Source organism: Heteronotia binoei, chromosome 2, assembly GCF_032191835.1.
Source record: "Heteronotia binoei isolate CCM8104 ecotype False Entrance Well chromosome 2, APGP_CSIRO_Hbin_v1, whole genome shotgun sequence".
NCBI classification, from domain to species: Eukaryota; Metazoa; Chordata; class Lepidosauria; order Squamata; family Gekkonidae; genus Heteronotia; species Heteronotia binoei.
Window position 1 is genome coordinate 199,555,820 of NC_083224.1, and position 24,787 is coordinate 199,580,606.

A 24,787-nucleotide genomic window follows, 5' to 3' on the forward strand; every position below is an offset into this window, starting at 1 on the left:
GCCTGATCCAACATGGCTTCTCTTATGTTCTTATGTGACACAGAGTGTTGGACTGGATGGGCCATTGGCCTGATCCAACAGGGCTTCTCTTATGTTCTTATGTGACACAGAGTGTGGGACTGGATGGGCCATTGGCCTGATCCAACATGGCTTCTCTTATGTTCTTATGTGACACAGTGTGTTGGACTGGATGGGCCATTGGCCTGATCCAACATGGCTTCTCTTATGTTCTTCTGTCTGGGTCAGTGATGCTCTGTATTTTTGGTGCTTGGGGAGGCACAGTGGGAGGGCTTCTAGTGTCCTGGCCCCACTGGTGGACCTCCTGATGGCACTTGGGTTTTTTGGCTGCTGTGTGACACAGAGTGTTGGACTGGATGGGCCATTGGCCTCATCCAATAAGGCTTCTCTTATGTTCTTAACAAAACCCAGCTTCTGTGGAGATCAGGCACGGAATCTTGGGGTTTCATTAAGGATCCCACTCCACCTTTCCCCTTTAATTTGAGCCCCGGCTTCAGCATCTTTGAAGGTTTGCCCCTCTTCCTTTGGAAATTCCTGTAGAGGGTGGAGCTTGGGAAAGCTGGAGACCTCAGTGGGCATCATAAGGCCGTACAAAGTAGGAGTCCAGTAATACCTCAAAGACCAACCAAGTTTTATGCAGAATGTAAGCTTTCGTATGCGTGCACACGTCTGCAGACAATGGAGTAGGGTACCATGGGCAGAGCTGCGTATAGCTGCTGGGCAGTGGTTCAGCATTCAAATTGGTATGACGTTAGAATCCAATGGCAAAACAGTGCATAACACATTGAAAGAACATTTGGTCTGGATAGCATTTGGGTGGGGAAACAAAAGAGGCAGTTGCCCTGTGAAAAGTCTGCCAAGGAAACGTTATAAATCGCCGAGTGGAGAGAGTGCATCCAGGAACGACTGGAAGTGGAAACGAGCTGCAGTATGCCACACTCAAGAGCCTAATAAGCCAAGCAAATATTGTGACCCCAATTACTATTAATAACTGGGGCTTAAAGTGATAGATCCAGGCGGGCAGCAGTGTTGGTCTGAAGCAATAAAACAAAGTAGGGGCGTTTTCGCACTGACCTTAATCGGCAGCGACGTCCCTCTTCACCGCGCAGGATCTGCGCGGATTTCGCACCAATTGCCGCGGAGCACCCAGAAGAGCCGCAAAGTCCCGCGGCTTTTGCGGCGCAAATGGAAATTGGGTTTTGGCGGTTTCCATTTGCGCCGCAAAAGCCGCGGAACTTTGCGGCTCTTCCGGGTGCTCCGCGGCAATTGGTGCGAAATCCGCGCGGATCCTGCGCGGTGAAGAGGGAAGTCGCTGCCGATTAAGGTCAGTGTGAAAATGCCCTAGGACTCCACTAGCACCTCAAAGACCAACAGTTTTATGCAGAATGTCAGCTTCCGTGTGCGTGCAGACTTCGTCCGACAATGGAATGGGGTACAGTGAGCAGGAAGGGAAAGGAAAGGAAAGGTCCCCTGTGCAAGCACCAGCCGTTTCCGACTCTGGGGTTACGTTGTTTTCACAACGTTTTCATGGCAGACTTTTTGCGGGGTGGTTTGCCATTGCCTTCCCCAGTCCTCTATACTTTCCCCCCTGGCAAGCTGGGGACTCCTTTGACCGCCCTCGGAAGGATGGAAGGCTGAGTCAACCTGGAGCCGGCTATCTGAAAACCCAGCTTCCGCCGGGGATCGAACTCAGGTCGTGAGCAGAGCTACTCCCAAAGTTTGTACCACTTTGCCCACCAGCTATAAGTAGCTCTGCTCACTGTGCCCCATTCCATTGCCTGACGAAGTCTGCACGCATAAGAAAATGTATATTCTGAAGAAAGCTTTGATGGTCTTAGAGGCGCCACAGGACTCCTGCTTTGTCCTACAGCTTCAGACCAATACGGCCCCCTGGATCTATCTATAAGGCCATACAGTCCACTTTCCAAAGCAGCCATTTCCTCCAAAAGAACTGATCTCTGAGGTCTTCAGGCTCTGCCTGGAAGATGGCAACTATAGCACCTTGAGTATTTCCATTATAAAGGTAAAAGTATTTCCATTATAAAGGTAAAACGACTGCAAGCACCAGTCGTTTCTGACTCTGGGGTGACATCACATCACAACGTTTTCACAGCAGACTTTTGATGGGGTAGTTTGCAACTGCCTTCCCTAGTCATTTACACTCCCCCCCCCCCCCCGCTGAGCAAGCTGGGGACTCATTTTGCCGTCCTCGGAAAGATGGAAGGCTGAGTCAACCTGGAGCCAGCGACCTGTACCCAACTTCCGCCAGGGATCGAAATCAGGTCGCGAGCAGAGGGCTCGGACTGCAGGACTGCAGCTTTCCCACTCTGCACCACGGGGCTCCTAATTTCCATTATCCCTCCCCTCAATCTAGCGAAACAGCAAAAAAAAAGAAAAGAAAGAAACAACAGTTATGGGGCAGATGCGTTCATTGTGCATACATTGACACAGGAAGCAGTGTTTTGTTTTTCTCCAAGCAGGATTAATTCCCCCTGCCCCAAAAGCTGGGGAGTTGTGGTGGTGGTGGGGAGACAAGCCAATATCAACAGCTCTGCGTGAGGCAGGTTTCCCCAGAAAGCCAGGGAGCGTTAGACAGGGTCCCTCGTTACCGACAGCCGCACGCCTCCGCCACCATGTCGGGGTACCTCTTCACTTTCAGCCCTTGGTCGCTGGTGAAGGTTACAATTACGCTTTGGGAATATTTCACGGGGACACAGCAAGGGGCGCGCTGAAGGGGCAGGCCCTGCTCGTGCATGCGCAGCAGGAAGAGGGTGTGGCTGTAGTAGTCGGTGATACGGGTGGACAGGGGGCTCCGGCAAGGCCCGACGCAGTTGTTGGCGTGGTACCACTCGGGCAGGATGATGTAGCCCATGGAGACCAGATCTATCCGGAGCTCCCTCAGGCGGCAGTAGTTCTCCTGCGGCTGGGTGCTGCGATTGGCCCGGGGCGCCTTCTTCGACTCCCGCCAGTGGCCCCGCACGGCCTGCAGCGCTTTCAGCAGCAAGAGGCTGTGGAGTTTTCTCAGACGACTCGAACCCTCCTGCTGGCCGGTGGCCCTGGACTCACCACCGGCCGTCCCTGAGGCGGACCCCGAAGGGTAGTAGCAGGACCCAAGGAGGTTACGGAAGAGGCCAGCATTTGTTTGGAAGGACGGGATGCCCTTCAGCTCCTGGATGATGGAGCTCAGTTTCTCCAGCAGTTGCCATAACAACCGCCCTTCCAGGTACCACTGGCCGAGATCTTGCTCCATCAGGGCTTGGCTGTCCTCCGGGAAGAGCACCACCAAGTGGTCCTCAGACTGGACGAGCCACTCCAAGGCCACCTCTTCCGACAGGTTGAACGACCAATGTGGGAGGGCCTCCACCGTCTCAAAGTCCAACTGGAGGCGGGACCTGGCGGTGGAAGGCGGCTTCCCCGAGGGCCATAAGACCTGATTGACGAACTGAGAGAGGGCCTCTATGAACTGCCCGGTGCTGAGGGGAGGCGCTGGGGCCGAGATATTCGGGTGGCCGGCTGTGGCGTTGGCAGGAGGCTCGACAATGCCCAAGGCTGGTGAGCTGGTGTGAAGGAGAAAAACACAAGATTGTTGTTCTAGAATAGGGGTGTCAAACTCAATTGTTATGAGGGCCAGTTCTGACATAAATGAGACCTCGTTGGGCCAAGCCATGTCGGGCTGGGCCGTGTGTGTCCCTATATAAGATTAGGTAGCAGAGATAGAAACTTCATAAAGGACACAGACAAACACAATTAAAAAAAAATTGCTTAAAACATTAGCACTTGTTGGTGCTTTCTTTGTATCTCTCTCACCATGGGATCCAGGGAACTGGGCAAAGGAAGCTCTGGCTCTTCCCTTCCTTCCCAAGAGGACCAGGAAGGGGAGGAGCTTCAGGCAGTAGAAGGAAGAGAGGCTTGGCTCAGTAGCTCTGCTGTGCGATTGAGAGAGCCTGGAAAAGCAAACTATATCTCCCCCTTCCTCCCCAAGGGAGGAGCCTCAGCCAATGGAGAAAACAGAGGTTTTGCTCTGTAGCTCCTGAGCGATTGAGCAAGCCTGGCAAAGCAAGCTGTGATGCAGAAGGAAGCAAGAGAGAGGGAGAAGGAAGCCGATGACAGCCAGTTGTTTGGGGGCCTGATAGACCTCTGAGGGCCTGATTGACACCCCTGTTCTAGAATGTTCTTGCTCAGCTCTTTGTGCCTGAGATTGGGTCCCGTGAACCTGTGGAAGAAGTACTTCAGTGAGGATGCCAGCCTCCAGGTGGGACCTGGGGACCTCCCCAAATTACAGCTTCTCTCCAGACCACAAGAGATCAGTTCCCATATAGAAAATGGATGCTTTGGAGGGTTAAGGACAGCACAACCAAAGTTAGAGTAAGCCAGTAACTAAGAATGTATTGAAACACAATCAGGCAAATATGTTCAATAGAAGACGAAACAGCAGTAACAATCCCCCGAAAAGTTTCACAGCTCCATCCATTTGTATGAATCCCCCAAGTTTGGAGGCCCGCCCCCAATGTCTCCTGGCTCCACCCCCAAAATCCCCAGGTGGAGCAACCCTAGGTGGCAAGGAAGCAACATTAGCTTTAAAGGCATTCTCCAAGCCACCAGCTGGCTTGGATTGTAGAAGTGATTTAAAGAGGCAAACGTCTTCTCCAAGGCAGCTGATGAGGTGGTGCAGACTTCAAGAGCCACACAATGTGTGTAAAAGAGCCACATGTGGCTCCCGAGTCACCGTTTGGCCACCCCTGCTCTGGCTGGTTCCAGATGCCCTGGTGCAAGCCTCGGTTTCATCTAGATTGGGCTACTGCAATGCGGTCTATGAGGGGCTTAGGGTTGCCAAGTCCAATTCAAGAAAGATTTGGGGATTTTGGGGGTGGAGCCAGGAGCAAGCTTGTGACAAAGCCTAATTGAACTCTCGCGAAGGGAGTTCTGGCCACCACATTGAAAGGGACTGCACACCTTTGAAATGCCTTCCCTCCATTGGAAATAATGAAGGATAGGGGCACCTTCTTTGGGGGCTCACAGAATTGGACCCCCTGGTCCAATCCTTTTGAAACTTGGAGGGTGGTTTGAGAAGAGGCTTTGGATGCTATGCTGCAAATTTGGTGCCTCTACCTCAAAAAACAGCATCCCAGCCCCAGGTACCCGTGGATCAATTCTCCATTATCCCCTATGGGAATTGGTCTCCATAGGGCAGGAGTAGCCAATGGTAGCTCTCCAGATGTTTTTTTGCCTACAACTCCCATCAGCCCCAGCCGTTGGCCATGCTGGCTGGGGCTGATGGGAGTTGTAGGCGAAAAACATCTGGAGAGCTACAATTGGCCACTCCTGCCATAGGGAATAATGGAGTGTCCAGCTGACATTTCTCTCCCCCCCCCCCGCTTTCTATTGGGCCTGAAGTGGGGGGAGGGCCTCCAAACCAGGGGATCTCCTGCTTCCACCTGGGGATTGGTAACCCTAGGGGGGCTGCCCCTTGAAAAGTGTTCAGAAACTTCCATTGGTGCAGAGTGCTGTCCCTCAGATGTTCTCTGGAGTGTTCGTAGGGATCATATCGCTTGAGACTTGGGCCACTCGCAGCAGCTTCCAATTGGCTTTCAAGCACAATTCCAGGGCCTGGTCTTGGACTTCCAAGTCCAATTTAAGAAATATCTGGGGACTTTGGGGGTGGAGCCAGGCGACATTAGGGGTGGAGCCAAGATCAAGGCTGTGACAAGCATCATGGAACTCCAAAGGGAGTTCTGGCCATCACATTGAAAGGGACGGCACACCTTTTCAATGCCTTCCTTCCATAGGAAATAACGAAGGATAGGGGCACCTTCTTTTGGAGCTCATAGAACTGGACCCACTGGTCCAATCGTTTTGAAACTTGGGAGATATTTTGGGGGGAGGCAGTAGATGCTGTACTGAAAATTTGGTGCCTCTACCTCAAAAAACAGCTCCTGGGGATTGGCAACCCTACTTTCAAGTAGGGATCCCAATCCCCGGTCCCAGCAGGGGATGATTTGGGGAGCAAGCCAGCGGGGAAAATCCCACCCCAAAATGAGGTTTTTCAGCCATATCCGGAAAAACCGGAATTGGCTCAAAAAACCGGAAGTGCTGTCCCAAAGCAGCCATTTGAGTGGGGAAGCACAAAAGACCACTCAAATGGCTGCTAGTAACTTGAGTGGCCTCTCTTGCTTCCCCTGGGGAAGCAGAAAAGGACCACTCAAATGGCTGCAAACCTTCAGTGATTCTGATCACTGAGCAGGCTTGCAGCCAGTTTAGACGAACAGCTATCCCTTCTCAGGGATCATTTTTGTTCCCCCCCACCCCTATTAGAAGGGGAGGAGGAGGAGCCATGAAATGGCTGGCAGCCATTTGAGTGGTCCGTTTTCATCCCCCTATGTACCACTCAAATGGCTGCCAGACATTTCCCGTTTGGGCTACTTCTGCTTTCACCAGAAATGGGCCAAAACTCCATTTGCATCCCCCCCCTCACCTCCTGAAACATCCCCCCCCCAAAGGCCCCACTGGAAAGGTAACGGGACTGGGAACACTAGTGAGTGAGTTTGTGTGTGCGAGAGAAAGAGAGCAGCCAGCTACTGGGAAAGGAAGAAATGACTGTATTCAGGAGAACTGTGCTGCTATATTTTTATTTCTTTCTATCAGGGAATGGGAAAGTCTCCTGGCCACACACCCCAAAGTCTCCCGGCCACACCCCCAAAGTTCCCAGGTATTTTCTTAGTTAGACTTGGCAAACCGGCTGCTCCCCAGCCCTGTGTGGTTTGCAGTCAATGTATCTGAAGAACTGCCTATTATCTTATGAATTGCCGAACCACTTATGGTCATTCTTGGAGGCTCTGCTTCAAGTAGGGTTGCCAATTCCAATTCAAGAAATATCTGGGCACTTTGGGGGTGGAGCCAGGAGACTTTGGGGGTGGAGCCAGGAGACATCGGGGCGGAGCCAGGAACAAGGGTGTGACAAGCACAATTGAACTCCAAGGGAGTTCTGGCCATCACATTTAAAGGGACCGCACACCTTTTTAAATGTCTTCCTTCCATAGGAAATAATGAAGGATAGGGGCACCTTCTTTTGGGGCTCATAGAATTGGACCCCATGGTCCAATCGTTTTGAAACTTGGGGGGTACTTTGGGGAGAGTCACTAGATACTATACTGAAAATTTGGTGCCTCTACCTCAAAAAACAGCTTCCCCAGAGCTCCCGAAACCTCCAGATCAATTCCCCATCATACCCTATGAGAATCGATCTCCACATAGAGAATAATGAAGTACTCAGCAGAATTCCCGCCCCACCCCCCATTTCTGGCCTCTCTACTCACAAGTTGCTGCCAACTTCTTCAAAGTAAGACAGACACCCCATCTCAAGAGGAAGCCTTTCAATCAGCGACTGAAGCCTCCGGAGGTAGAAACGCACATGGTCCTCTTGGGGCGGAGCTCCCCCCCCTCCGCCGGCCAGACTCCCCAAGGAGACGCCTGTAGCAGCTGGAGAGGACGCAAGGACTACGAGTCCCAGCATGCACCTCGCGAAGGGAGGCTGCGCCGTTTCCCCACTCCCACCCCCCACCCCCGCTTCCACGTTTTTGGAGAGCGGGAGAAAAGGCTGCTAATCCAGGGGTCCCCCGGCAGGGCGGGGGGGTTGGGAAGCCTACTTCTGAGATTAGGTGGGTGGCAGCCTGGAAGAGGGCCTTCTCAGTCACGGCACCAGAATTCTGGCACTCTCTCCTCAGGGAGATTAGTCTGAAGGGTTAGCCATTTACCATTTTTACTACTGGGGCCACCAAGTTCCCGGGGTGGGTGGGGGTTCTAGGAGCTTCTGGGAAAACTCTGGTTTTCCCAGACACTCTAGCAATTTGGGAGGATACTGTGGGGGACTTGGCAACCCTATTTACTACAGAGTTTTTTTGTCCAAATACCAGAGTGTCACTGTGACGTCACAAAGTTATGATGTCACTTCCAGTACACGCTGGAAGTGTTGCTGCTGCGCTGCTACGATGTAGCCTGGGCCCTCCGTCGTGCTCCTGGTAAGTCCCGCCACCATTCCCTCCCTGTTGTCAGACAGCTCCTCCAATCCTACTACTCAGATCAAGGCTTCTGAGGATGACTGGCCCAGACTAGCTACAACAGATGGACCCCCAGGACAGCACAACTCACCTGGGCCTGAGATACGGGGCTGTCTCCACCACACCTTTTGCAGCGAGGAAGGAAGAGGACGCAGCCGCCGCCCCACCTGGCCTTTGTTCGGCTACCAGCAGCACAGAGGGGGTCATGCGGGTGAAACATTTTTCGTCAAAGCCAAAAAGTAACTCCTGCGCCTCTTGAGGGGAAAGGGCCACGTCTGGGGAGGGAGCGGCAGAGAAGTGAAATGTTAATGGAGGAACAGCCGAGGAAGGTGGTCTCCCTCACAACCCCAGCCCCTCAGGAAGGTTTGTGGTGATAAGAATCAGGACATTTTTTGTAGCAGAAACTCCTTTGCATATTAGTTCACACAACCTGATGTAGCCAAACCTCCTGGAGCTTACAGTAGGCCCTGTATGAAGAGCCCTGTAAGCTCCAGGAGGTGGCTACATCAGGGGTGTGTGGCCTATTATGCAAAGGAGTTCCTGCTACAAAAAAAGCCCTGGAAAAGATTAGATGTCACCTCCTGCTAAAAAGAAATCTGAGCAGGTTAACTGGACAAAATCTGTGTTATGTCTGGTTAGAGGTTTTTCTGCATTATTATTTTACTCCTAGGAGAGAAACATATCACTGCTGAAGAAAACCAGACACTTCCTTTGCATCCAGGTGGTAGAGGGCTTTTACTTTAGCAATGCTAATCCATTATATTTTAAATGCCAGAATGTTAACTGACTGGTTTTCCATTAACAATTGGAATTGATGTCTGTTGCTGGAAGATTATTAACTCGTTGAAGAGACTTGCTCTTAGATAATCATTATTAAGTAATTCATGGAATAGAATAATAGAATCATAGAGTTGGAAGGGACCTCTAGGGTCATCTAGTCCAACCTCCTGCACAATGCAGGAAATTCCCAAACACCTCCCCCTAAATTCACAGGATCTTCATTGCTGTCAGATGGCCATCTAACCTCTGTTTAAAAACCTCCAAGAAAGGAGAGCCCACCACCTCCTGAGGAAGCCTGTTCCACAGGGGAACCGCTCAGGAAGTTCTTCCTAATGTTGAACTGGAAACTCTTTTGATTTAATTTCAACCCATTGGTTCTGGTCCTACCTTCTGGGGCCAATAAATTGTTAATTGAATACATTGTTAGCTATTCATCTATAGCAACCCTTGAATGATGTTTATTAACTAATGTCAGCATTAGTTTTGGGACCATGGTCTTAATTGTTCTTACTTATTGGATGGATGCGTTTTTAATCCATTATTTTTAGGTCTTGTAATGGAATTACTAATAAGAACATAAGAGAAGCCATGTTGGATCAGGCCAATGGCCCATCCAGTCCAACACTCTGTGTCACACAGTGGCTAAAAAAATTACATATATATACACGCTGTGGCTAATAGCCACTGATGGACCACTGCTCCATATTTTTATCTAACCCCTTCTTGAAGCTGGCTATGCTTGTAGCCGCCACCACCTCCTGTGGCAGTGAATTCCACATGTTAATCACTCTTTGGGTGAAGAAGTACTTCCTTTTATCCGTTTTAATCTGATTGCTCAGCAATTTCATTGAATGCCCACGAGTTCTTGTATTGTGAGAAAGGGAGAAAAGGACTTCTTTCTCTACTTTCTCCATCCCATGCATAATCTTGTAAAGCTCTATCATGTCACCCCGCAGTCAACGTTTCTCCAAGCTAAAGAGCCCCAAGCGTTTTAACCTTTTTTCATAGGGAAAGTGTTTCAACCCTTTAATCATTCTAGTTACCCTTTTCTGGACTTTTCCTAATGCTATAATATCCTTTTTGAGGTGCGGTGACCAGAATTGTACACAGTATTCCAAATGAGACCGCATTAACTAACCACTATAACAGTGAAACAAAATAGGGGAATTCTCCCATCTCTTAAACAAAGGGTGAATGCCTTCTCCTAGATTATTTCTTACATTTTAATCCCATCCACCCTCCAAAGAGGAGAGGGCATGGTAGTTTGTCACCTCCTGTTTTTATCCTCATAAGCCAATGAAGTAGCTTAGACAGTGTCTGGCTGGCCAAAAGGAGGAGGAGGAAGAGGGAGAGAAGAAGACTGCAGATTTATACTCATGTGAGGTGGGTGGGGCTGAGAGAAATCTCCCAGAAACTGCCCTTTCAAGGACAGCTCTGTGAGAGCCATGGCTGACCGAAGGCCATTCCAGTAGCTGCAAGTGGAGGAGTGGAGAATCAAACCCGGTTCTCCCAGATAAGAGTCCACACACTTAACCACTACACCAAACTGGCTGGAAGAGAATAGGGTTTCCAAGTCCGACTCAAGAAATATCTGGGGACTTTGGGGCGGAGCCAGGAGACTTTGGGGGTGGAGCCAGGAAAGGGGTGTGGCAAGCGCAATTTAACTCCAAAGGGAGTTCTGGCCATCATATTTAAAGGGACCACACTCCTTTTAAATAACTTCCCTCCATCTGGAATAATGAAAGATAGGGGCACCTTCTTTTGAGGATCATACAATCAGACCCCCTGGTCCAATTGTTTTGAAACTTGGGGGTTACTGGAGGAGGAGGAGAAGAAGGAGAAGAAGAAAGACTACAGATTTATACCCTGCCCTCCTCTCTGAATCAGAGACTCAGAGCAGCTTACAATCTCCTATATCTTCTCCCCTCACAACAGACACCCTGTGAGGTGGGTGAGGCTGAGAGGGCTCTCACAGCAGCTGCCCTTTCAAGGACAACCTCTGCCAGAGCGATGGCTGACCCAAGGCCATTCCAGCAGCTGTAAGTGGAGGAGTGGGGAATCAAACCCAGTTCTCCCACATAAGAGTCCACACACTTAACCACTATACCAAACTGGCCCTGTAGTAAAAGCCCTGTAAGCTCCAGGAGGATTGGCTACATCAGGGGGTGTAGCCTAATATGCAAAGGAGTTCCTGTTACCAAAAAAGCTCGTTCCCCCCCTCCCCTGCTCTTTATGGCAGGCAGACTAATGTCCCAAACTAGTGGGATCCTTTGGGGATCTCCCCTCTAGGCCCTACCCCTGTTGCCGTGACGCCGGATGGCCAAGGAGACCTGGAAGCTGAGCTGACCAGGGATGTTCCTTCTCAACATCAGGGAGCCCTTGAGGATGAGGTAGCGGGTCGCCTTGGAGAGGCAGATAATCTGGAGGGCAGAATGGGAATGAGAAAAGAGACACATTTAAAAATCATGAGCTACAGCTGGAGCACTTTCAAACCCACCCACCCCCCGCCCAATTTGTTTTTTTGCCATTAAAATCAGCAGGAATTCAACAGCTGAAGTTAGAATCCGAGAATCCCAGAGTTGGAAGGGGCTGTAAAGACCATCTAGTCCAACCTCCTGCTCGACGCAGGATCCCCCTAAAGCCTACCCAACAAAGTTGCCAACTCCTCCAGGGAATAGACTGGAGATCAGTTGTAATTCCAGGAGATCTCCAGCCACCACCCAGAGGATGGCATCCTCCCTATGGGTGAGACCCAAATCTAGTTCCCCAGATGCTTTCTGGGAATGCTAAAAGGTAGGCCATGAAATTGATGCATTTGATCCTCTGGCATGCTTTCTGAACGTTGTATTCAAAGGTAGAGGTCCTCTGTACATGGAAGGTGAGAGTGAGGAGTCTGGAGACCAAGTCCTAGGAAGAAAGGTTGAAGGAGCTGGGCATGTTTAGCCTGGAGGGGAGGCGGCTGAGAGGTGATCTGATCACCATCTTCAGTACTTGAAGAGCTGTCATCTAGAGGATGGGGTGGAATTGTTTTCTGTGGCCTAGAAGGTAAGACCAGAACCAGTGGGTTGAAATTAAATCAAAAGAGTTTCCGGCTTAACATTAGGAAGAACTTCCTGACTTAGAGCGGTTCCTCAGTGGAACAGGCTTCCTCGGGAGGTGGTGGGCTCTCCTTCCTTGGAGGTTTTTAAACAGAGGCTAGATGGCCATCTGACAGCAATGAGGATCCTGTGGATTTAGGAGGAGGTATTTGTGAGTCTCCTGCATTGTGCAGGGGGGTTGGACTAGATGACCCAACTCTATGATTCTAAGCTCCATCAACCTGTCACAAGAAATAGCCCCTGATTTCACCAGCTCCTTCCAGATTATTTCCCCCAAGCTTACCTGCTTCTGATGGAGGCCTTCCCCTCCCACGAGGAACTTCTCCCTGGGGCTGGGGGTGGCCCCTTCCTTCCTCCCGCGGTAGAAGACTAGAAAGGCCAGCTGCAGAGAGCCAACAGGAGGCTCCACATCATCCGGCAAGGTCAGCTGAAACTTCAGCTTCGTTTCTGCCTTCCACTGGACTGCGAAAAGAGGGGGAAGAAAAGGAACCATGGGTTCAAACCGGACCTTTGTGCGAGGACCATGTATCATTTCACAGGACAAACAGTACCATTTATAAGAGAAGAGTTTAAAAGCTTCATTGTTAATGCACCCCTCATGATTTGGGGCCTTGACCTCAATAGCCCAGGCTATAGACTTGCCATTCCCCAGGTCCCAGCAGGGTTCTCCCGCTTTCCCAGGCTCCTTCCTGCCCCCGGTCAGCTGGCCAGTGGGGCGGGGGGGAAGGTCTGTCCCCACAACTACCATGTGCCTTTCCCTTTCAGACTGCTAGGAGAAAGTTTGCAAAGGCTTCCTTTTTGGATGGGGTGTCTGTGTCTTTAAGGCGGAATGGGGGCGGGGTGAGCAGGCAGAACAACCTGGCTGCTCCCAGTTGCTGTGAAAGCAGCCCAGACCCTCCCTTTTCAGAGGTGGTTTGCACAGCAAAGGGTAAACCTGAACCTTTGGTTTCCTTGTGTTATTGGAAGTTGTGAGTAAATTGCCCCAGTGAGACCACACCAGTGTGGGATTGCAAACTGTTTTATTTGTGCTTCTGTGTGAGGGTGTGTGTGTGTGTGTGTGCTTGTGAGTGAGAGAGAGATGATTTGCAGCTGCTTGGATGAGGAAATGAAGACTATTCAGAGGAACTGCACTGCTGTGTTTTTATTTATTTGTTTTAGGAAAAGTCTCCTGGCCCCACCCCTGAAGTCTCTCGGCCCCACCCCTGAGGTCTCCCGGCCCCACCTCTGAAGTCTCCTGGCCCCACCTCAAAAGTCCACAGATAGTATCTGAGTTAGACTAGTTCCTTCTCATCAGATTTCAGAAGCTAAGCAGGGGTTGACCCTACCTAGGATTTGGAAGGGAGACCACCAAGGAAGGCCAGAGTTGGGGCAAGGAGACGGGATGGCAAAGCATCTCCCAGATGTCCCCCGCCTTGCAAACACCACAGGGGCACCGGGACTTAGTCAGGTGTAACTTGACAGGAAAAAAAATTGAATGATTTTAGATATCTTCTAGAATAATCTGGGCTTTTTTCACGCAGGAGTGCAGTTCCGGCTAGCTTGGCATCAGGGAGTCTGGCCTGATATGCAAATGAGTTCCTACTGGGCTTCTTCTACAACCCCCCCTCCCGTGAATAATAATTAAAATAACTAATTATTAACAAAGTATATTAAACAGAAGAAGATGATTCTAAAAAGCACACAGCCGATGCTTCTAAAAAAGCATAGAGCACAAATTTATCTTGGACGTTATTATTTCAAATATCCTCCAAGGAGACAAGAGCAGTGTGAAAAATGTATATGCAATATACAAAAGATGTGATATCTGGACATCTAAATGTGGCTATAGTTGGGGACAGGGAATCCCCTGATTTGGAGGCACCCCCCAAGTTTCAAAAGATTGGCGCATGGGATGGAGAAAGTAGAGAAAGAAGTCCTTTTCTCCCTTTCTCACAATACAAGAACTCATGGGCATTTGATGAAATTGCTGAGCAGACAGGTTAAAATGGATAAAAGGAAGTACTCCTTCACCCAAAGGGTGATTAACATGTGGAATTCACTGCCACAGGAGGTGGTGGCGGCCACAAGCATGGCCACCTTCAAGAGGGGTTTAGATAAAAATATGGAGCAGAGGTCCATCAGTGGCTATTAGCCACAGTGTGTGTGTGAAAAATTTGGGCCACTGTGTGACACAGAGTGTTGGACTGGATGGGCCATTGGCCTGATCCAACATGGCTGTTCTTATGTGACACAGAGTGTTGGACTGGATGGGCCATTGGCCTGATCCAACATGGCTGTTCTTATGTTCTTATGTGACACAGAGTGTTGGACTGGATGGGCCATTGGCCTGATCCAACATGGCTTCTCTTATGTTCTTATGTGACACAGAGTGTTGGACTGGAGGGGCCATTGGCCTGATCCAACATGGCTGTTCTTATGTGACACAGAGTGTTGGACTGGATGGGCCATTGGCCTGATCCAACATGGCTGTTCTTATGTTCTTATGTGACACAGAGTGTTGGACTGGATGGGCCATTGGCCTGATCCAACATGGCTTCTCTTATGTTCTTATGTGACACAGAGTGTTGGACTGGAGGGGCCATTGGCCTGATCCAACAGGGCTTCTCTTATGTGACACAGATTGTTGGACTGGATGGGCCATTGGCCTGATCCAACATGGCTGTTCCTATGTTCTTATGAGCAGGGGGTCCAATTCTATGAACCCCCAAAGAAGGCGCCATTATCTATTCTTCATTATTTCCAAATAGAGGGAAGGCATTTAAAAGGTGTGCTGTCCCTTTAGATGTGATGGCCAAAACTCCCTTTGGAGTTCAATGATGCTTGTCACAACCTTGTTTCTGGCTCCAGCCCCAATGTTTTCTGGATCCACCCCCAAAGTCCCCAGATATTTCTTGAACTGGACTTGGCAACTCTAGCTGAAAAAAGGAAATTTTCCTCCCTCTCCAAAAATACTAGAATTCAAGGGAATCCAAGGAAGCTGATTGACAGTAAATATGATTAAAATGTGGAACTGGCTGCCAGAAGATGTAGTGATGACCCCAGGAATAAACAGCTTCAAAAGAGGATTAGATAGATTCATAGAGAATAAATCTATCAGTGGCTCCTAGCCATGGTGACTGAGGGGAACCTGCACATTCAGAGGCACTAATCCTCTGAATCTCAGAGCCAGGACGCAACACAGAGCCCTCTATGCCCTGTTGTTGGCCCTCCAGAGGACCTGGCTGGCCACTGTGTGAGACAGGAGGCTGGACTAGATGGACCACTGGTCTGATCCAGCAGGGCTCTTCTGATGTTCTTATGAGGGCCTCAGCCTCTCTGCCCTGTTGTTGGTCCTCCAGAGGAACTGGCTGGCCCCTGTGTGAGACATAGGGTTGCCAATCCCCAGGTGGGGGCAGGGGATCCCCCAGTTTGGATGCCCTCCCCCCACTTCAGGGTCATCAAAAAGCGGGGGGAGGGGAGGGAAATGTCTGCTGGGAACTCTGTTATTCCCTTGGGAGATTTATTCCCATAGAAAATAATGGAGAATTGATCCACAGGTATCTGGGCCTCTGGGGGGACTGTTTTTTGAGATAGAGGCACCAAATTTTCAATACAGCATCTAGTGCCTCTCCCCAAAATATCCCCCAAGTTTCAGAAACGATTGGACCAGGGGGTCCAATTCTGTGAGCCCCAAAAGAAGGTGCCCCTCTCCTTCATTATTTCCTATGGAAGAATGGCATTGAAAAGGTGTGCCGTCCCTTTAAATGTGATGGCCAGAACTCTCTTTGGAGTTCAATTATGCTTGTCACAGCCTTGATCTTGGCTCCACCCCAATGTCTCCTGGCTCCACCCCCAAAGTCTCCTGGGTCCACCCCCAAAGTCCCCAGATATTTCTTAAATTGGACTTGGCAACCCTAGTGAGACAGGATGCTGGACTAGATGGACCACTGGTCTGATCCAGCAGGGCTCTTCTGATGTTCTTATGAAGGCCTCAGCCTCCATGCCCTGTTGTTGGCCCTCTAGAGGAACTGGTTGGCCTCTGTGTGAAATGGGATGATGGACTAGATGGACCTTTACTGGTCTGATCCAGCAGGGCTCTTCTGATGTTCTTATGAAGGCCTCAGCCTCTATGCCCTGTTGTTGGCCTTCCAAAGGAACTGGCTGGCCCCTATGTGAGACAGGATGCTGGACTAGATGGACCATCAGTATGATCCAGCAGGGCTCTTCTGATGTCCTTATGAAGGCCTCAGCCTCTATGCCCTGTTGTTGGCTGACCAGAAGAACTGGTTGGCTCCTGTGTGAGACAGGATTCTGGACTAGATGAATTACTGGTCTGATCCAGCAGGGCTCTTCTCATGTTCTTATGAAGGCCTCAGCCTCTCTGCCCTGTTATTGGCCCTCCAGAGGAACTGGTTGGCCCCTGTGTGAGACAGGATGCTGGACTAGATGGACCACTGGTCTGATCCAGCAGGGCTCTTCTCATGTTCTTATGAAGGCCTCAGCCTCTCTGCCCTGTTATTGGCCCTCCAGAAGAACTGGTTGGCCACTGTGTGAGATAGGATGTTGGTCTAGATGGACCACTGGTCTGATCCAGAAGGGCTCTTCTTATGTTCTTATGAGAGCCTCAGCCTCTCTACCCTGTTGTTGGCCCTCCAGAGGAACTGGTTGGCCCCTGTGTGAGACAGGATGCTGGACTAGATGGACCACTGGTCTGATCCAGCAGGGTTCTTCTGATGTTCTTATGAGGGCCTCAGCCTCTCTGCCCTGTTATTGGCCCTCCAGAGGAACTGGTTGGCCACTGTGTGAGACAGGATGCTGGACTAGATGGACCATTGGTCTGATCCAGAAGGGCTCTTTTTATGTTCTTATGAGGGCCTCAGCCTCTCTACCCTGTTGTTGGCCCTCCAGAGGAACTGGCTGGCCACTGTGTGAGATAGGATGCTGGACTAGATGGACCTTTACTGGTCTGATCCAGCAGGGTTCTTCTGATGTTCTTATGAGGGCCTCAGCCTCTATGCCCTGTTGTTGGCCCTCCAGAGGAACTGGCTGGCCACTGTGTGAGACAGGATGCTGGACTAGATGGACCTTTACTGGTCTGATCCAGAAGGGCTCTTCTTATGTTCTTATGAGGGCCTCAGCCTCTCTGCCCTGTTGTTGGCCCTCCAGAGGAACTGGCTGGCCACTGTGTGAGACAGCATGCTGGACTAGATGGACCACTGGTCTGATCCAATTGGGCTCTTTTTATATTCTTATGAAATACCAAAGACCAAGGCTTGTCAAGCACCCTCTCCCCACAAGCTGTGGCTAACAGCAGTTTGCCTGTAGATTTCTTGCTCAGGAGCAATACCACCTCATTGTTAGTTTTGACAGTGGCTTCGCTAGGTCCTTTCTGCACAGGCTTGCCATTCCCCAGGTAGGATCAAACAGGAAACCACAGTGTACAGATTGGGTAAACTAGAAAGAAAACACTGTGTGAGTTATGTAAGAACGCAAGGTATCACAAGCGAGCTGTTGCCTTAGCACGGGTTCCCGATAAAAATACAGGCGGCCCGTGGAAATGGCAGATGAAACACGAACAGAACCTTGGACTCGTGTAGCCGCACCTGTTGGATGGAGGACCGCTTACCTCTACACCATTTGACTATACAGTATTCTTGCGTCTTTCAGAAAGGAAATTGACAGACAGCAGGACACATTACCAATCAATCAGAGCCCTGAAAATATCTCTTTGGAACCAGAGAAACAATAGCTGAACTTTGAGCTCCTTTGAACATAACATAAGAACATAAGAGAAGCCATGTTGGATCAGGTCAACAGCCCATCCAGTCCAACACTCTGTGTCACATAAGAACATAAGAGAAGCCATGTTGGATCAGGCCAACGGCCCATCCAGTCCAACACTCTGCGTCACACAGTGGCAAAAAATTTTATATATACACACACACTGTGACTAATAGCCATTGATGGACCTGTGCTCCATATTTTTATCTAAACCCCTCTTGAAGGTGGCTATACTTATGGCCACCACCACCTGCTGTGGCAGTGAATTCCACATGTTAATCACCCTTTGGGTGAAGAAGTACTTCCTTTGATTTCTGTTTGATAATTGTTTTTGATTCGTTCTAATGAATTGGCTATATAAAGTATTTATATGCGTTTGTTTCAAAGCTTGCTAATTACAGTGTTTTCTTTCTAGTTTACCCAATCCCCAGGTGGGGGCAGGGGATCCGAAAGGGGGGGAAGGAAAGGGGAGTCATCAGCAAGGGGTGGGTGGGAAATGTCTGCTGGACACTCCATTATACCCTATGGAAACTAATTCCCATTGGATATAATGGAGAATTGACCCACAGGGCTCTGTGGGAGCTGTTTTTGGAAGTAGATGCACCAAATATTCAGCATAGCATCTGGTGCCTCTCCTCAAAACACCCTCCAAGTTTCAAAAGGATTGGACTGGGGGGTCCATTTCTATGAGCCCAAAAGAAGGTGCCCCTCTCCTTCATTATTTCCAGTGGAAGGTGCCCATATCCTTCATTATTTCCATTTAAAAGGTGTGCTGTCCCTTTCAATGTGATGGCCAGAACTCCCTTTGGAGTTCAATGGTGCTTGTCACACCCTTGCTCCTGGCTCCACCCCCAATGTCTCCTGGCTCCACCCCCAATGTCTCCTGGCTCCACCCCCCCAAATCCCCAGCTGGTGCTTGAATTGGACTTGGCAACCCTATTTCTGCATTACCATGATTCTGAGCATGTTGTTTTGGTTAGAGCAGGGCCATTCAGGCTGCCATTCTCCAGGTGGCGCCTGGAAAAATCTCCCAGAACAACAACTGATATCCAGATGACCGAGGTCAAGGCTTCTTTGGAGAGTGAATTCTACGGCATTGTGGCCCACCTGAGAGCCCTCCCCTCCCAATGCCCTGCCCTCCTCTTGCCCCCCAAATCTCCAGGAGTCCCCCAACCCACAGATGGCAACCTTCAGGATGTCCCCATTGCCCCCTCTTCCTTGAGTTATTGGCTGCACGAGTTAAGAAGAAACCATCTGTCACAAAGGGGAGAGGAAGGAACAAATGATGCCCCCCCCCCCACAAAGCACAGAATCTCTGAACTTCATATTAAGTGGAAAAGAACTGCCAGAAACTGATGGATTTCTGCCTGCAAGGCAGGGGTTAAAGGTACAGAGCAGAGGGAGACGAACTTCCTTAATGTAAGAGCCACATACAATAGATGTCTGAGAGCCACAGCCGCAAGACACGAGGGTCGGATGTTGGAAGGAAGGAAGGAAAATAGATGGGGGAGGCAGGGAGAGGTGGAAAGAAAGCAACTTTAGATGCATTCTCCAAGCAGCCAGCTGGCTTTACTTGGAGAAGTAATTTAAAGAGAGAAATGCCTTCTCCAAGCTGGCTGTGGGGGTTTCGAGAGCCACACAATATGTGTGAAAGAGCCACATGTGGCTCCCAAGCCACAGTTTGGCCACCCCTGATACAGGGCCTGGGTCTAGAAAAGCCGCCTGACTTTGCAGTAGAAATGCATCCCAGACCTATCAATCATGTTTTTAATCCCACCTCTTCCTCCAATAGAAGTGCCAATCCCTGGAAATCCCCTGGGATTGCAGGTGAACTTCAGAAGAGAGATGGGTTCCTCTGGAGGAGACGGCTGCTGCAGAGGGTGGGCTGCGTGGCCTTGTACCCCTCTGAGGTCTTTCCCCTTCCCAAGTCCTTCCTTCCCCAGGTTCCACCTCCAAAGCTGCAGGAATTTCCCAACCCAGAGTTGGCACCCCTCTCCTCCCAGGCATGCAGGGCCCTATGCACTCTTCTCCCCTCCTCGTTTTGTTCTCTCAGCAACCTTGTGGGACTGGCTAGATTAGGGGTGGCCAAACTGCAGCTCTTTCACACATTTGTTACCATTCCGGAGGGCCTGTAAAACGGGGCTGCTCCACCAGGTCTATGGTTGAGGCGAGCGGACGTCCTCGCCCTACTACACCATCCCACTGGCCTCCCAGCAATGATTGCCGCTTCATTTGGGGCCAAGACTGTTGACCTCTTGAGGCAACGTAGGCTGCCCACGATAATTACGCCTCAAGTGTTTATAGCATCCACACCGTCTTAAACGACTGACTTAAAGTATTGGTTTAATTGTTTTAACTATTTTGATGTTTTATTGTTGGTTTTAATGTTTTAGCTTGTTGGAATCTGCCCTGAGCCCTTCACGGGAAAGGGCGGGCTATAAATGTACAAAATAAATAAATAAATGTGGCTCTCAAAGCCCTCCCCACTTCATCAGCTGGCTTGGAGAAGATATTTCTGTCTTTAAGTCACTTTGCCAAGCCAGCCAGCAGCTTGAGGAATGCATTTAAAGTCCACGTTGTTTTCTTTCCACCTCTCCTTCCCCTCCCTCCCACTTCCTTCCTTCTCTCCCTCCAATTGCGGCTCTTGAAACATTTGACACCCATGTCTTGCGGCTCTCAGACATCTGACGTTTCTTCTGTGTGGCTCTCATTTATTTATTTATATTTCGGTTTATATCCCGCCCTTCCCACCTGTTGACTATTCCTGGGCCGAAGGAAGCAAAACTGCAGAGTACCCGCACTCGGGCCTTCTCTGTTGTGGCCCCACACCTGTGGAACCAGCTCCCGGAGGAAGTGCGGGCCCTGCGGGACTTTGACTGATTCCGCAGGGCCTGCAAGACCTTCCTCTTTAGTGAAGCCTTCACCCACTTCCTTCCTTCTCTCCCTCTTGAAACATTTGACATCCATGTCTTGTGGCTCTCAGACATCTGACATTTCTTCTGTGTGGCTCTTATTTATTTATTTATATTTCGACTTATATCCCGCCCTTCCCACCAAAGTGGCTCAGCAAGTTTATGTCAAGCAAGTTTGGCCACTCCTGGGCTAGATGTAGGGAATGTGACAACTGGTTGTGTTGGGATCTGTTCCCGTTCCTAATTTGCCACTAGAACGTCTTCCTTTCCCTGGGCCCGTCTCTCAAGACAAAGGCCAGGTTCACACATGCGAAAGAAGAAGGGGGCACTGAGCTCCTGCAAGAGAACAAGAGAGGGCTGAGGGTGATCAATCACCACCTCATCCCCTCACACGCCTGAGCTAGAGGCCTACACACCTGCCCAGGAGTGCTGCACGTCTGATAAACTTTGTGCCACTTTGGAACTCGTTTTTCCAGCTACTGGCAAGCCTGGGAAGTGTGAGGGGAGCAGAACTTTTATCTCTTGTTCCTGGAGAAACTGCTCTCTCATCCGTCCCAAGTTGAAACAGAAAGATATAATGTAAGAGAGCGGGTGAGAAAGGCAGAAAGGAAGAGGAGAAAACTGCATGGATTTGAGAGGAGAGAGAGAGAGAAAGAGAGGGAAAAAACGGTATGTGTGAATGGAGGAGCAGAAAAATAAGGGAAAAGGGAAACACACCGTAACAGCATTAGAAACATCTATGGTTGCCAAGTCCCAACTCAAGAAATATCTGGGGACTTTGGGGGGTGGAGCCAGGAGCAAGGGTGTGACAAGCACAATTGAACAATCTGGCCATCACATTTCAAGGGACCATACGCCTTTTAAATGCCTTCCCTCCATTTGGAATAATGAAGGACTTGGGCACCTTCTTTTGGGGCTCACAGAATTGGGCCCCCTGGTCTAATCCTTTTGAAACTTGGTTGTTGTTTTTAGGAGAGTCACCAGATGCTATGCTGAAAAGTTGGTGCCTCTAGCTGAAAAACAGCGCCCCCCCCCCCAGAGCCTCAGATACCCACAGATCAATTTTCCATTATACCCTATGGGAATCAGTCTCCGTAGAGTACAATGGAGTGCCTAGCAGACATTTCCCTCCCCCTACACTTTCTGATGACCCTAAAGTGGGGGGGGAGGGCCTCCAAACGGGGGGATCCCCTGCCCCCACCTGGGGATTGGCAACCCTAGAAACATCTTCCTCTTTTGATCTTGGCACCTACCTTCCTCCAGGTGCAGAAGGAGAAAGCGGCTGTCCCCGGGATCTGCCAGATAGCCGCTGATGCGCTGCAGAGAGGAGAGAAGGGAGTGAGGGACGTCAGAGGGGCACAGCCCAAACTCCTCCAGGTCTCCGTCGCTCCAGGTGGATCTGCTCAGCGCCTTCAGGAAGCCGCTCTCGTGGCTGGTGAGGAGACCCACCACCTCCAAGTGGTTGGGGGCCTGGTCCCCTGCCCTGTCCAGTTTCACCCGACACACAGGTTCCTCCGGGCCCCTGTTGAGCCAAGCCTGGGAGTAAAATCGGGGCCATGAACTCTGGGGCTTCTCCTCTTCTTCAGCCAAGTGCTGATGAGGACTTGGTCCTTGGAGGTCACTTTCTGGATCATTTGTGGCGACCTTCGGTCCCAGTCCTCTAAAACCGGAGGCTCTTGAAAACGGCCCTGTTCCTTGGGTCTCCAATTCTCTTAAGGCTGAAACCTCAGGTTGTTCCCACCACGTTTTGTCACCTGTTGAGATCCCTTTCCCAGGCATGGAGATGGTCATGAGTAATATCCCCACTCTCAGAAGGACACCTTCAAGTGGAAGCCACATGGTCTCTTTCCCCAGAGAGCAGGTCTTCCAAAACTCTGCTCAGCAGCTGCGAACCGAGCAATGGCATCCTTTAGAAGACGCCTGCGGAGGGTGGGAGGTGCCACACAGGGCCTCCTCTTTCATCCGAGGTGTCCTTGAATCCAACAACACAACACTGTACCTCCCTTGAGGCACAACATGTTGCGAAGGAGGGAGGAAGGAGGGGACAGCTCAAAGGAGTCTTTTTCTGTTCTATTTTTGGCACTCCCGTTATCTCCAGTTGGGGCTTTCTAAGAAAACAAAGGCGGCCAGGAGAATTTCCAGCCTCGGCTCCAAATCGGTTTTGATGCCCCCTCCTCAAACCAGGACTGAAAGCAGGAGAGGGTGTGTGTGTGTGTGTGAGGGAATTGCTAATTGTCTAGAGGTGTCCATCTCCTGATACAGACGCAGACGTCTCATCCTCGCTATCTCTTAAGGATTGGCGTTCCGAAAGAAACTGTACTGCATGATACGCAGAGAGAAGATGCAATCTGTTGGCATATTTGAAGTTATCGAGAAAGTGAGGGGGGTAGAGATGGCTGCTAACTTTGATGACTTTCAAAGGGCTTAGACCAGGCAGCCACGTGTGGCTCTTTCACACAAATTGTGTGGCTCTCGAAGTCCCCACCACCCCATCAGCCAGCTCGGAGAAGGCATTTCTCTCTAAATCACTTCTCCAAGTCAAGCCAGCCAGTAGCTTGGAGAATGCATTTAAAGTTGAAGTTGCTTTCTTTCCACTTTCCCCTCCCCATCTATTTCCTCCCTCCCTTCCAGTCTTGCGGCTCCCAGATGTCTGATGTCCATGTCTTTGTGGCTCTCAAACATCTGACGTTTATTTTTTGCAGCTCTTACGTTAAGCGAGTTTGGCCCACAAACTCATGGGAGGTCCGGGCTAAAACCATGTGTATTTTTTATCTTATTACTGAAATATCTCAGGCCTCATTTTGGGCAGGAGCTCACAAGAGTGGAGTTCCAGAACCTCTCCATTTTATTGTGCTTTCTTATCCCTCCCCCCCAATAATTGCTTCTGTTCAACCCCCTCCCCCCCAAGAGAATTTTGCTGAACTCTTAAGATTTGACAAACTTTCTCAACTGGCTGGAGTCCACAAACCCATCGTTTTGACTCTGCCACCGTATCCCACGCAAGCAGCCGCCACACTGGAGCAAAGCGCCATTGCTTGAGAAAGGGCTTGCTCGATCCAGCCCAAGGAACTGCTGAGCAGCTAGGTGGGGAACGCTTTTGCACACACTCAATAACGCACTTTCAATGCACAATGCACTTTACTGAGTGAAATGGCAAACAGTTGCTAAAGTGGATTAATACTGCATTATTTAGCATGTCTGAAAGCATCCTGTGTCTATTGCAGGAAACACAAACAGGGTGCTGGTTGAAGAAGATGATGATATTGGATTTATATCCCGCCCTCCACTCCAAAGAGTCTCAGAGCGGCTCACAATCTCCTTTCCCTTCCTCCCCCACAACAGACACCCTGTGAGGTGGGTGGGGCTGGAGAGGGCTCTCCCAGCAGCTGCCCTTTCAAGGACAACTCCTACGAGAGCTATGGCTGACCCAAGGCCATGCTAGCAGGTGCAAGCGGAGGAGTGGGAAATCAAACCCGGTTCTCCCAGATAAAAGTCCGCACACTTAACCACTACACCAAACTGGCTTGCACTTTAAAGGCTGCCTTTTTCCTAAAGGAGTCGAGCTAGGTTGCATGCTTAAAGGCTGCCATGTTTATTGTGGCAGAAGAAAGCCCGCTTCATCAGATACATGAAGTGTATCATCACCATATATATATCTGATGAAGCGGGCTTTCTTCTGCCCCAATAAACATGGCAGCCTTTAAGCATGCAACCTAACTCGACTCCTTTAGGAAAAAGGTGGGCTACATATAATGGAAACCATACTTACGTACACCCAATTATAAAGAGGAAACAACATTATGAACAGGGTTGAAAAGCCATGAAAGGAGACACGAATCTCAAACATCTTTGAGTGACTGTGCCCAACGGAGATTGGATTCCAGAATTTGGCTGCAGTGCTCTGATGCCCGTAGAACATGAGAAGTGCAACCACAGGCCACCAAAGAGCGCCACAAATTTTGCAAGCAGCTCAGGGGCCAGCTTGTACTCCAGATCCACAGCACTGCAGGGCCCAACTATGTCCGCCAGGCAATCGGGGGCTGCTTTGCTTGCTCAAGGCGACAGGAAAGCCGTCACCCGCAGACGACGCAGCCTAAGTCAGGACAAACACCCTGGCCTTTAAAGAAACTAAATGGATGCTAGTCTGACATGGAAAATGGCAACA

The 24,787-nt window shown here is 50.1% G+C and overlaps 1 protein-coding gene across 1 annotated transcript; it reads right to left on the reverse strand.

The window, feature by feature from the left end:
- Positions 1-2,429: 2,429 nt before the first annotated feature.
- Positions 2,430-22,532, reverse strand: AMH (anti-Mullerian hormone). Its single transcript, XM_060232833.1, has 5 exons — positions 21,876-22,532; positions 12,234-12,412; positions 11,149-11,272; positions 8,164-8,347; positions 2,430-3,575 (listed from the first exon to the last, which is right to left on the reverse strand). The coding sequence occupies exons 1-5, from the start codon at positions 22,459-22,461 to the stop codon at positions 2,624-2,626; spliced, it is 2,025 nt and encodes a 674-aa protein (XP_060088816.1). The 5' UTR covers positions 22,462-22,532; the 3' UTR covers positions 2,430-2,623.
- Between the last annotated feature and the right edge of the window lie 2,255 nt (positions 22,533-24,787).

Excerpts from the sequence above, each read along its gene's own strand:
- AMH (XM_060232833.1), bottom strand. The coding sequence starts at position 22,461 with ATGTGGCTTCCACTTGAAGGTGTCCTTCTGAGAGTGGGGATATTACTC. Across the intron at positions 11,273-12,233 it reads AAGGCCTCCATCAGAAGCAG|ATTATCTGCCTCTCCAAGGC; the intron begins GTAAGCTTGGGG and ends TCTGCCCTCCAG. Across the intron at positions 8,348-11,148 it reads CCGGCGTCACGGCAACAGGG|ACGTGGCCCTTTCCCCTCAA; the intron begins GTAGGGCCTAGA and ends CTCCCTCCCCAG.